General features: G+C 43.5%; 1 protein-coding gene across 3 annotated transcripts in view; it reads right to left on the bottom strand.

Moving 5' to 3' along the window:
• The window catches only part of DTX4 (deltex E3 ubiquitin ligase 4), a 55664-nt gene extending 46334 nt beyond the window's left edge, over positions 1–9330 (bottom strand). Inside the window, exon 1 of one of the 3 annotated variants that reach the window (XM_061609706.1) lies at positions 9310–9330. Coding sequence is in view for 1 of the 3 variants with exons in the window: in XM_061609704.1 (XP_061465688.1) it covers positions 4470–4680 (211 nt within the window). In the remaining 2 variants the exon portion in view is untranslated. Of the gene's footprint in view, positions 1–3384; positions 3406–4469; positions 5583–9309 lie in introns of those variants that run through there. The other 2 variants (XM_061609704.1, XM_061609705.1) reach the window with 2 other exon arrangements.
• Between the last annotated feature and the right edge of the window lie 3038 nt (positions 9331–12368).

Genomic DNA, 12368 nt, shown 5'->3' with positions numbered 1-12368 from the left:
CCCAGTGAGGCAGGAATTAATTATGGGCTAAATAAGGCATAAAGCTTAATCCACATAACTTGATGATAGTGATTGGACAGGCTGATCTAGGATAGGAGGAACCATTTTCAGTCAGAGGGCTGGATTGCCTCAAGGCCAACCTTCCGGGGGGCTACACTGCCAGCAATAAGCGGGGCCAAAATAAAAGGGGGGTCAAAATAGGCAGGGCCTGAATTGGCACATATACAGCTCACACACATACACACACACATTTACAGGAATATAAATATACATATATATCACATACACACACCACTCATTCTCAATTCTCCCCCCCACACACACTTATGATTTGAAAAAGGCATTTTAGTTTTTTTCAAGCCGGGGGTGGGTGGGTTGATCTTCATGGTGATTGGAACTGGGAAATATTAACCCTTTGCTCCCCAGCTGGGATGCACATCCCTGCACATCCCAACACACATGATATTTGGGCTTGCCTCCAATGGGAACCTGATTTTAAGCCTAACTGCTGTTGGGGGGGGAGGTCTGTGGGCCAGACAGGGAGGCCCCATAGACTGCACCTGGCCTGTGTGCTGCCAGTTCCCCACCCCTGATCCAGATGACAGGCCTCTTCTGAATGAGCTCATACCCTCTCCCGAAGGATCTGTTCATAGCTCAGGTGTCCTCTTGGATCTAGGTTTGTCAGGTGGTATCTGTGACTAGGAGTGCTGCTGCACAACAGAAATCTGGCTACTGTGACTCATCCTTTGGTAAGCTCTAGACCAAACTACTGCAATGCACTCTTATGAAGAGCTGCTTTGAAAGAGTCTGAAATCACACACAATTCAGAATGTGATGGCAAAGTTCCTAACAGACACCAGCTGAAGACACCACATACTTTTCTTAAAGAATTGCCCGGGTTATCATTAAGTTACCAGGCACAATTCAAGCCCTATAGGTCTTGGTTCTGTGTATCTGAAGAATGTGACTCCTCCCATATTATTATTAGTTACTGACATCAGTGTGTGTAGTGCTTTAGAGAATACAAGAGGATAGGTCTTTGCCCTCAAGGAACTTGCAATCTAAAATCTCTAGAGTAAAGTAACTGCTTTAGCTGCTGGCTGGATTTCTTTAAGTCTTATGCCACTGTTTAAATTTGTTTTATGTTTTAACTGATTTCCATTGATTTTATGTTTTCCTATCTGATTGATTGCATTTGTATACAGCCCCAGAGCTGGAGCTCTCTGGGCGGTTTACAACAATTATACCTGTAAGATGCTTCAGAAGCCATTGTTGGCTGAAAAGTAGGATATAAATAGTAATAAATAGTCTGATGAAGTGGGCTTTTGTCAACAAAAGCTTAGGCCACAATATATTTGTCATTCTTTAAGGCAGTCTTTGCCCACCTGGTTTGCTCCAGATGTTTTGGATGACAATGCCCATCAGCCCCAGCAAGCAACACTGCTGACTGGAGTTGATGATAGTCCAAAACATCTGGAGGGCACCAGGTTGGTGAAGGCTGTTTTCAGGTGACTGAGGACTCTACCGATTTTGATTTGCTTCATACTTAAGCTGAACCAACTTTGGTTTGTCATGAAAAAAACTTCCTACTTTAAAATAAATACAAGGTAAAATGTACTTATATTCTACTCAGAGGAGACTTAAAAATTAACTCACTCAAAACTGCAGAGCAGATCTAGGTTTCGCTTCAGTGCTGGAGTGATCAGATCAAATGACCATATGACTATTGATTTATTACTTACGTTTCTGTGCTCTTTTGTATAATACTTGGGAATAGAATATTTAACAATATGTCCAGCTCCTACACACCCAAAGTTAGAAAAGTGACGGTACGTCTCTTGTGGTGTTCCCCTCCCCTCAAAACTCTGCCCCCCCTTAAAGGAGCGGTAAAGCTCCTTCTCTCATACTTGTTCTGTTAGGTTTGTATCTTCCCCTAAAATATTCCTGTCCCTTTCCTCTGTCTGGCTTTCAGTCTCTCTTCCTCCCTCGCCTAGTTTCAGTCTATATCCAATATGCAGTCTGCTGCACCATAAGGGGAGGCTCTCATTCCTATGCACTGTGGTGGCCTGATTCACCTGTTATCTCCTCCCAACTCCTCTCCTGATCCAATAGCTTTATTTCTTCACGAAGTGAGCTCACTGGCAGTAGCAAACAAGGATTCCCAGCCAAGGAGACTGATGGCTTTCCCAGGGTATTTTCCTCTTGTCAGCAAAGACAGCTCTCAGACTCTCTCCCCACCTACACTTGATTATTTTTTTTCAACCTTGAGACTGCAATTGCTTCACTGAAGGTTTTTCAATAACATTTTAACCAGAGGCATTCAGCCCTCAGGTGAATTGTTTGATCAAGGTACTAAAGGGGGGGATGGGAGGAAGAGCAGCAGTAGCATTGAAGCACCACCCACATCTCTGCCTATGTTTGGAAACTGCTGATCAGCATGACTTTATTCAGCTTTCCAGTCAGTATCACACTGGTGTCCATTACTATTCTGGCCTTGTGGGGTGGTGGTGTTCAGTCGACAGCAGGTCAACTGACAGAAAATGGCAACAACTTCCCCCAGATTTCCGCACAGAGTTCAAAGGTCAGCATACATGCCTGATTAATGTCCCTAAACATTTATTTTGGAAACAACCAGTAATTCACATCCACCCACCCAAACACACACGTTGTTTCTGCAAAGCTTTGGGATGAAGTAGGACCATAAAGGAAGCCACAGACCTGAATTTACAAGATCTGAACAGGGTGGTTTGTGACAGATGCTCTTGGAGGTTGCTGATTCATAGGGTCGTCATAAGTCACAGTCGACTTGGAGGCACATAACAACAACAGGACTAGAACCCTCCGGGTGAACACTCTGGATCTTTTCACTTGGATTTGCTGCTACTCCCTAACAACTTCTTAATCACCCTGGCTAAGTAAGTACACAGTGTATTTGCCCCTGCCTTTCAATCCATTTCATAGGTGAAGTGGATATTCTAATCTGAATTAGTTATTATTAGTTTAGTTTAGATCCTGACACCAAAGTCAGGATCATTCAGACCATGGTATTCCCGATCTCTATGTATGGATGTGAAAGTTGGACAGTGAAAAAGGCGGATAAGAGAAAAATCCACTCATTTGAAATGTGGTGCTGGAGGAGAGCTTTGCGCATACCATGGACTGAGAAAAGGACAAATAACTGGGTGTTAGAACAAATTAAACCAGAACTATCACTTGAAGCTAAAATGATGAAACTGAGGTTATCATACTTTGGACACATCATGAGAAGACATGATTCACTAGAAAAGACAATAATGCTGGGAAAAACAGCAGGGAGCAGAAAAAGAGGAAGGCTAAACAAGAGATGGACTGATTTCATAAAGGAAGCCACAGACCTGAACTTACAAGATCTGAGCAGGGTGGTTCATGACAGATGCTCTTGGAGGTAGCTGATTCATAGGGTCGCCATAAGTTGTAATTGACTTGAAGGCACATAACAACAACAACAACAACAACAAAGTCTAGAGACAGGTTTGTGGGGAGAAGTTAGTCCTGACCACTTAAAATGCAGTGCAAAGATTTGAGTGACATCCATGGAAGATTCCTTCTCGTTTCCCTGGGCAATCGCCACTGTGAGTTACTTGTTTGCCTTGCTCCAACCTAAAAAAAAGTTCCACTGTATCCAATTTTTCTTTACACTCTTTTCCTTGATCCCGCTGCGCTTTATCTCTGCTCTGAGAAACATGCAGCCCAATTCTATCTATGCATGTTTACTGAGTAGTAAGCATAGCTGCGTCCAATGGAGGCGACTCCCAAGTAAACTCCTCCCGCCTCCCCCCACCTTTGACCCAAGTGTTTGCAAGAGAGCCTCTCTTGCCATTTCAGTCTCACATTTGCTCTTTTGCAGATATGCAAGCGCTTGGGGGTTTATGAAGGCTAAACAAGGCATTTGTGAAGAACAAGGCCGGGCACTTTCGGATATGAAGATGCACGGGGTGTGCATGCAAGTATAGTAGTCGATGTCCTAAGCTTGGACACATTTGCGGCATACACACTCGCATTAAGCCGAGGCATAATATTGTCTAAGAGGAGGGGGGAAACTTCGAAGACATCAAGGTGGTAATGAATGTGCACTGTCTCGAACCTTGACTTGCCAAACGCATTCGGGAGTTCTCCGCCAGGGCTAGGAAGCGTAATTTAAGTCTCGCAATCTGTCTCTGCCCCATCCCGCCTTCCCCTCCCCTTCCCTTCTTAAACTGCCAGTTTTATAGGGAACTCTGCAATCGAGAAACTGATCCCACAACCGATCCTGACATAGATTGCTTTTGACACGTCTCCCGGTCTCAGAGCTTTGCCCCTCAATGAGGCCTTTGTTAGGTTTGTCAGGACCGAGAGAAGTGAAACATGCCAAGGGAGAGAGATGGGACCGGACAGGAAGGGACCGGATCACAGGCAACGTGGTGGGGTCGGCGACGCAGGGTCACACTCACCAGTATCCTGGCGGAACTGGTGCATGGACTGCAGGTCGATGATATAAGGCGACAGCCGATTGTCCACCTGGCCCAGGACGACGCTTCCCCCGACTCTTGGCCCGGACCGGATCACCGCCTCGATGTGGTGGCTCACTGCGGGGCTGTAGGGTCTCCAGCGTCCGTGTTCGTTCAGCCATTCCCAAACCACTACGGCGGAAGCCAGCAGCATATTTTTAACAGTCTCTCCAAGAAAGCAAGCGCTTCAAATCCCAAGCACCGCCCGGAGCCCCTTTTCGCCCAGTCAATGTCCGATCGGTTTCATCTACCCCCTTTAAACTCTGCAACGTCACGGCCACTGGCTGGCAGGCTTTTCCTTGGATCAGTTCTAGATTTTTTTTCTTTAAAAAAAAAACACCTCTCGCAGCTAATATTTAGGCTTTGTGTGGTTCAAAAATGTCTCAAATCTGTTGGTTCCTGCTTCATGCAAAAACCAAAAAAAATTAAAGGCTTCTAAAGGTTTCATCCCACCTACTTCAGTACTCTTGCCTCACTGCCTGTAAAATCCATGCATTTAAAAAATAACAAGGACTCATCCACTCAGCGAGCTAGAAAAGCAGGTTCCGTCATTTGCTCTGTAAAGTGGCTCCGAGGGAATTTCTCACTATCTGTACGGTAATTACTCAGTTACACCAGTTGCATCTCCTCCTACTCCTGGTTTTCTTTCCGCAGTTGCACGGGGGATCCTTCCGAACAAGCCCTTCTCGGAATTTGATGCTGTGGTTTCCCCCCTCCTCCCTGTGCACTAGATGCAGCAATTGCTCCAGCTCCACCTCCCTGTTGCTTCTCTGTCCGTCTCCTTTCTACGAGGAATCCGGGTGAGCTCGGCACAGCAGGAGAAATGCAAACCTCCACCCAACGCGATGTCCCCTTTCCACAGCTGAGAAACGATAACCCATTGCACGGCCCTGGCAATTCAGTCCTGCCTATTGCAACCCGCAGCCTCGCCCGCTACAACTTCCCTGCCTTCGCAAGGTTTTGGAGTAGAAGCCGCAGCACGAGCTCCCCAGGAACGCAACGTCTCGTGCACACGAGCTGCCTCCTCCTCTCACCACCATTACCTCATGCTCGGACCCCCGCCCCTAAGCCCACCCCTCTGGCCGGCGTCAGGGCGCCATCTGCTGACCATACAAAACCAACAGCGACGGCAGGTGGGACTGAACCACCAAACTCAGAACACGGGGCTGCAAATCAATTGCCACCACCAGCAAGGAGCGGCAGTACGTATTTGTACTGACAGACCTGTCTGTAGAATCACTTTTGCTCATGCTTTCGCGATCTGTCATGCCTCCTGCTGATTTTGCTTTTCACTGCAGCTTCAAGTACCCTCCAGCATTTTCAGATATGAAAATAGGTGAAGCAGTCTGATACTAGAGTAGTTCCTTCACAGCTGAGTCTGGAGGAAGAGGCAGGGACAAACTATTTCTATGGGTCCAGTGACCATCAATTTCATATTAAACAATTGTGTAACTTTTAAATGCAACATTACTATCATCTCTAAAGCACACCTTTCTAGATATCTAGATATTTTCCAGAGTAGTCGCCATGTTAGTCTTTTGTAGCAAAAACAACAAAGAATCTTGAGGCACCTTCAAGGCTAATTTGACATGAATGTTTGTTGACTATGCTTCATCAGAAGTGTTATCCTTGACTTACAGAACATAATATAGTCAATATGTAGCAGTTGTGCAGGGGATGCATGATCTTACCAGTTCATGTTGTAGGGAAAACTACATGTTAATAGGGAAAGGAGAGAAAGGGAGACTTTTGTGTCACACCCAAAAGTAGTTGGATAACACATTACAAGTACTTAACAAACATTTTAAAAAGCTAGCATTTCTCCAGAAAGCTTGAACAGTAGAATTATCTGTTACGAATCCTTCTCCAATCCCAAGCATTCAGAGCCAACTTTACACGTAATCCACAAAATCAACCATTACCATGCCATGAGTTCTATGCACTTCATATCTAATGGCACAAAAAGTAGCCTGGGTGCATGATAGAGTATACTTGCGTCCCTATTTAGGTAGGGTTGGCAGTCCTGCTTTGGTTGTTGTTGTTATAGATTCATGCTTCTCACATGTGCGTGGCCCAAACACACTGGTTCATACTGGGTGAGTGATCTGATTGTTAGACACAATTGTTACTTCCCTGAAATCTTAAGAGGCATGCCTACTGTGGGGGCAGTGAGCAAACAACCACTGCATTGCATAGTTAGCTCTAATACATGTTAGACTCAACTACAGTTTGCTGTAAGTTGTTGTTTCTATATTTCTGCTACAGTAGGGCCCTGCTTTGGCGTTCCGCTTTCCGGTGTTCCGCTGATGCAGCGGCTTTCAAACGAGAAATTCCCCGTTTTAAAGCTGATTTTGCCGTTTTGCGGCATTTTCACATCATTTTCGCGCGACGCAACCCTACGGCCCCGCTTATACGGTGGGTTAGGGACCAGGCCCCCGCCGTAAAGCAGAACCCATTGATTTTAATGGGTCGCGTTGCACGAAAATGTCAAAATGGGCTTTAAAACAGGGAATTTCCCCTGATTGAAAGCCGCCGCATCAGCAGAACGCCAGAAAGCGGGGCTCTACTGTACAATGAAAGTTGCAAACTTATGCCTAGTCACTGGTGAGTAAATCCGATAAAATATCAAAAGGCTAAATAAACATGTATAAAATTTGGATAAGAGATATTCCACTCTAACTGTTCCAGAGGCTCAGAATTGTAGTGCTATACACACTCACCTGATAATATGCATGTCAAATTCATAGCCTCCCAAGAACCATGTCAATGACTTCTCTCTTTATATACAGCTTTAAAAAAAACCTATTTATTTATTTATTTATTTATTAAGAAATGTTATACCCTACCCTTCCACTGTAATCACAGTGCTCAGGGTGGCTTACAACCAGGGCTGTGGAGTCGGTATGTCAAACCTTCGACTCTGACTCCTCTATTTTTCTACTGTCCGACTCCAACTCCTTCATAAATGGCAAATGTATATTAATTTTTCTACTGTCTGACTCCAACTCTGACTCCTTCATAAATGGCAAATGTATATTAATGTATTAATATTAATATATTAATATTAATATTAAAAATAATTTTATTTTGAAGTCTGAGTCAGTACATTTCTACCGACTCCGACTCCAACCAAAATTGCTTCTGACTCTGACTCCGACTCCATGACTCCAACTCCACAGCCCTGCTTACAACATTAAAAACAATTATAAGATATATCATAAAGATTACAAAGATAATAAAATGGGAAACCATTACACAGATAAAAGCAGCTATCAAAAAACTAGGAACAATTTACTAAAAAACCCCAACAATCCTAATCAGCTCAGCAGGTCAAATGCCTGCCTGAACAAGAATGTTTTAGCCAGGTGGTGAAAGGTCATGAGAGAGGGGTCAACTTAGCTACTGGACTAATTTCAAGATGCTGGTTTGGGCGTATAAACCCCTGTAAGCTTGGGACCAGGATACCTGAAAGATTGTCTCATCTCATATACCCAATAATCACTGCACTCTGCAGGTGTGGGCCTCATGCAGATACCATCTTATCAGGAGATCCATTCTGCACAATATAGGAATTAGACCTTTAGCATTGGGCACCTACCATTTGGAATTCCCTCCCATTAAATATTAGACAGGCACCATCTCTGTTGTATTTTAGCACCTACTAAAGACCTTCCTCTTTCAACAAATCTTTTAAACTGAGATCTTTCCTAGGCTGTGTATGTACAACATTTTATTCTAGATGGAGACTGAGTGCTTATTTTTCTCTGTGTAGTCCAAACACAATCTAGATCTGTTGCATATTTTTTGCCCCTGAAAGCCACTTCTTGAGAAACTGGTTTCATTCTGAAAATAAAAGCGCATTGCTATTGATTCTGCATTACTCCACACTGTGTCCATTTAAAAATAGGTATAAACAGATGTAGGTGGTTCTGGCAATGGGATGTGTGTCCACACCTGCCCAATGATGTTGTGGGTGGGTGTACCAAGATCACAACCACCACTTCCCTCTTCATTCACTTGGGGGATGTGCAGGGAGGAAAAGGCATGGGTAACCTAATCATGGGGCAGGTTTTCAGATGCATATTGAGTAACCACACTGACTCTTATGTGCAACAGAATCTAGTACTGATCTGAAAACAACACGTTGTTGACAAGCGTACATGGTTCCAGATTGAGAAAAATTACATTTAGCCACTACTGCATCTGTATTGGAATGGTTTGAAAGATGCTTTTAGATGTTTTATCATTAGTGTGTTTGCTGCGCCGCTCTGGGCTCCTTTGGGAGGAAAGGTGGGATATAAATTTAATAATAAAAAAATAAAAATGAACCTCCTTTGGCAGGAAATAGCCTTGGCAGAACCACAAAGACAGCCCTCTCTCGTGCTTTCTGACCAATCATGCTTCTGTTACTGTCAAGGTACAGAGAAGATCCTCCCATTCTAATAAAGAGCAGGTAGGCTTATTATACAGCCACGAGAATGGCTGTATACTATAGCCAGCGGGGATTTTTCACATTCCGCAGTTGAAAATACCCCCATGCCATTCTGATGCTTCCCATAAGCTCATTTCAAAACAAAACCTTACATAACTTATAGTCCTGAATTCAGAAACGCTTGCTTAACAACCCTGTCAATTTTCATGGCGATACACAAAACAGTCAGAGAGAATAGACAGTTCAAAGTGTAAAAAGAGAGAGAAAAACCTCAGAGCCCTTTTGGACTTTTTTCTCTGAGAGTTATAATCTGTTGAAATTCATTAAAAATCAGCCATGTTCACAGAGTACCTGTAATCCTAATACTGACGTTGCCCCATACTCTGACCTTCATCTGCTGCAGTTTAAAAGTTTTAAAAATGCCTGGCTGATTTTTAATTAATTTAATAAATTTTGGCTGGAACCCAATGATAGCACGGAGCATGCTCAGTAAGAATAAGAACCAACTGTCAGAGTTCTAAAAGCCTCACAGCTGCTGGGCTTGCCTAATCAGAGGGCCACACCCACACCAGACTTTGATTTCATGTGAAACAGTCATGGCTTCCCTCAAAGAATCCTGGGAAGTGTAGTTTGTGAAGGGTGCTAAGAGACTCCTATTCCCCTGAGGGAATGGTTTAACAGTCAGCCACTCTGACTGAAGGTCTGCGAGGGGAACAGGGTGTCTCCTAGCAACTCTCAGCACCCTTCACTAACTACACTTCCCAGGATTCTTTGAGAGAAGCCATGACTGTCCAAAGTGAAATAAAGGCCTGGTGTGGATGTGGCCAGGGACAGCTTTGTTTTAAATTTGGGTGGGAAGTAGGGTTGCCAGGTTCAGGGCCTGAGACTGATCCTGTATCTTTAAGGTGAAGAGAAAGTCAGCCAAGTGCAGGTGTTCTTGCAACATTGTAATGTGAAAAACCACAAGGTGGAGTTCTGATTTTACATCAAACTGCAGTTTCAAATTCAACTGTTAATGTACCCAAAATAGAAATAGAATATAACCTCCAATTTGAAACACAAAAGGCTGTCGTCACCATCATATGACATTGGCCAATAAAAAGGCATTGAAATTTATAAAAATAAACTTGACACATTTCTAATAATGAGGGAAATAAAATTTTCTAATTTAGATTCTCTGTAGAAACATTAGTAACACAGGAAAGAAGCAAAGTAAGAAGAACACCAACACACATACAAAAATATAATTATCTTTGGAGATGGCAGGTGTTGCCACCACTCACCATATGCTCAGAGGCACACATTACCAAATTCTTCCAAGCTACACAGCAAGTGGATTGGACTGTGAAAGACCAGCCCAAATCGTGTTTGCATTTTGACAAATTTGTAGGGCAGTCCAATATCTCAGAGAGGTCAGTTCTCCTGCTCCCCGGTGCATTCACTATAGCTGCCCAATTTCCCTGCTTTTTAAAGTTTGATAGAATAGCTGTGGGCTCTATGTACGTTCTTAAACCGCAAGATTTTTTGCCTATGAGTGATAACTATATGCTTCTCTGCAAAGGCATCCAGTCTTGAGCTCACAAGCCTCTAGCGCTAGGCAATTTTTCCCTTTTCCTATTCTAGAACTGGAAGTTAGACACATTACTTACACTCACCAAATGGCAGACAGCAGACACTGGTGTTGTTGAGGGTTGACACCAGTGGTGCCTGGTGCCCATTGGAATTGGTAGGACAGAAGGCAGGGAGACCAGCAGTAACAATATAAGAGCCCTGCTGATCAGGTCAAAGGCCCACCAGCATCCTGTCCTCACAGTGGGCAACTAGATAGTTACCCATGTGAAACCAGCAAGCAGAACCTGAGCACACAGCACTCTCCACTTGCAGTTCTCAGCAGCTGGTATTCAAAGGCATACTGTCTCCGACAGCAAAGGTAAAACATAGCCATTGTGAGTAGTAGCAGTAAAAGGAGACAGAGCCAACTAATTCTGTCTTTGTCACCATCCTCCTCCTTCCTGGGTTCTACCAGAAAAAACAGACTCTAAAGAGGCAGAAGGTTACAGGCAGTGCCACTCTTACTTGTATGTAAGAAGACAGGCAGCTAGGGGTTGACTGAAGTCAGACTAAGGTTGGTGGGGAAATGCAAGGGGCCTTTTCAAAGTGGAAAGGTGGGGCCACAAGGACAGAGCTTCCATGGTGTTCTTGATAGTCCATATAATGCCCCCAGTAGCATCATAGCAGCCCTTTAGCTGGTGAGAATTATCATGAAATGTTCCCCACCACTACTACTTGCTTTTAGCTGCAAAGACAGAGCTTTCTGCTCTGCCATACAGATCCTGTGTTGCAGCCCAATGGCCTTGGAGTCTCCATTTGCTTGGAATGCCATACTACAAAATAAAATTAAAATAAAGGTCAGTCTGGAGTTGTAGTGTAGTTGAGTATCTGTGATACTAGCAGTAGCACTATTACTACAACCCTAAACTCCCTGTCATAGAAATGTGCATCTGCAGATTGTACATCAGTTCTCCCAATTATTGAGGATTGCTGACCTCAAATCCCACATCCATATAGTAATGAATCTAAACACATCACATCATTTAGGGTTATCGTCTCCTTTCTTATTACCTCTGTGCTTTATGTGAAGACTGCAACAATATAGTTCTAAGTGTGCGGGCTAAAAATATTTTTAACTGTACAGCTGGTTTTATTATATAGAATGCATGTTATTTTATCTTGATGTTTGCTATAACCTAGGGCTTATGTACTAGCAACTGATGGATGCAATCCTGGCAATTCAAGCAAATGTTCTTAAACCCCAGCTCTGTGATTCCTGCAGATTTAAAGTGATAAGAAATGCTTAAAGCTACAATAAAAAGGCAACCTAACCATGAGGGAGTCCCTTTAAGATGTTCTATAAAGATAACGTCACTAGCTATTATTATCCTCAGGATATGTCAATAAAACACAGGTGAAGTCTCAGTAAGAACCTACAGTGGTTCAGTTCAAAGCAAGAGTTGATATGAACAGCTGAGAGCCTTCAAACAGGCAAGGCGTAACCCTATGTTAGAGACTTCAAAGACAGGGTAATTCAACATGCCAACAGTGAAAATAATTGCAATGAAATAATGTCCTGGAAATGAGCTTTTTGATTTGCTTTCATTGAGCATGGCTTTATGAGTGGTAATGTTGCCAGGTGAGCTATTGATGAATTCAATAACAGCCTGTGCCTGAAAGACTTGAAGCCAACCAATGAAGGAAAAAGCTTGCTATTTCGGGCTGCTACTAGTGCAAGAAGACAGCCATTTAACTTTGTGATTGACTGTTAATGGCTGTTAAAGTACTTAATACCATTACTGCTAATAGCTAGTCTTGGGGAACTTGATGTCTGAGATAAAACCAGGCACTGCACTGGA

The sequence above is a fragment of the Rhineura floridana genome, chromosome 2 (genome assembly GCF_030035675.1).
Source record: "Rhineura floridana isolate rRhiFlo1 chromosome 2, rRhiFlo1.hap2, whole genome shotgun sequence".
In the NCBI taxonomy this organism is placed as follows: domain Eukaryota; kingdom Metazoa; phylum Chordata; class Lepidosauria; order Squamata; family Rhineuridae; genus Rhineura; species Rhineura floridana.
Note: the sequence above shows the minus strand (reverse complement) of the source record. Positions and strands in the feature narration are given on the sequence as shown.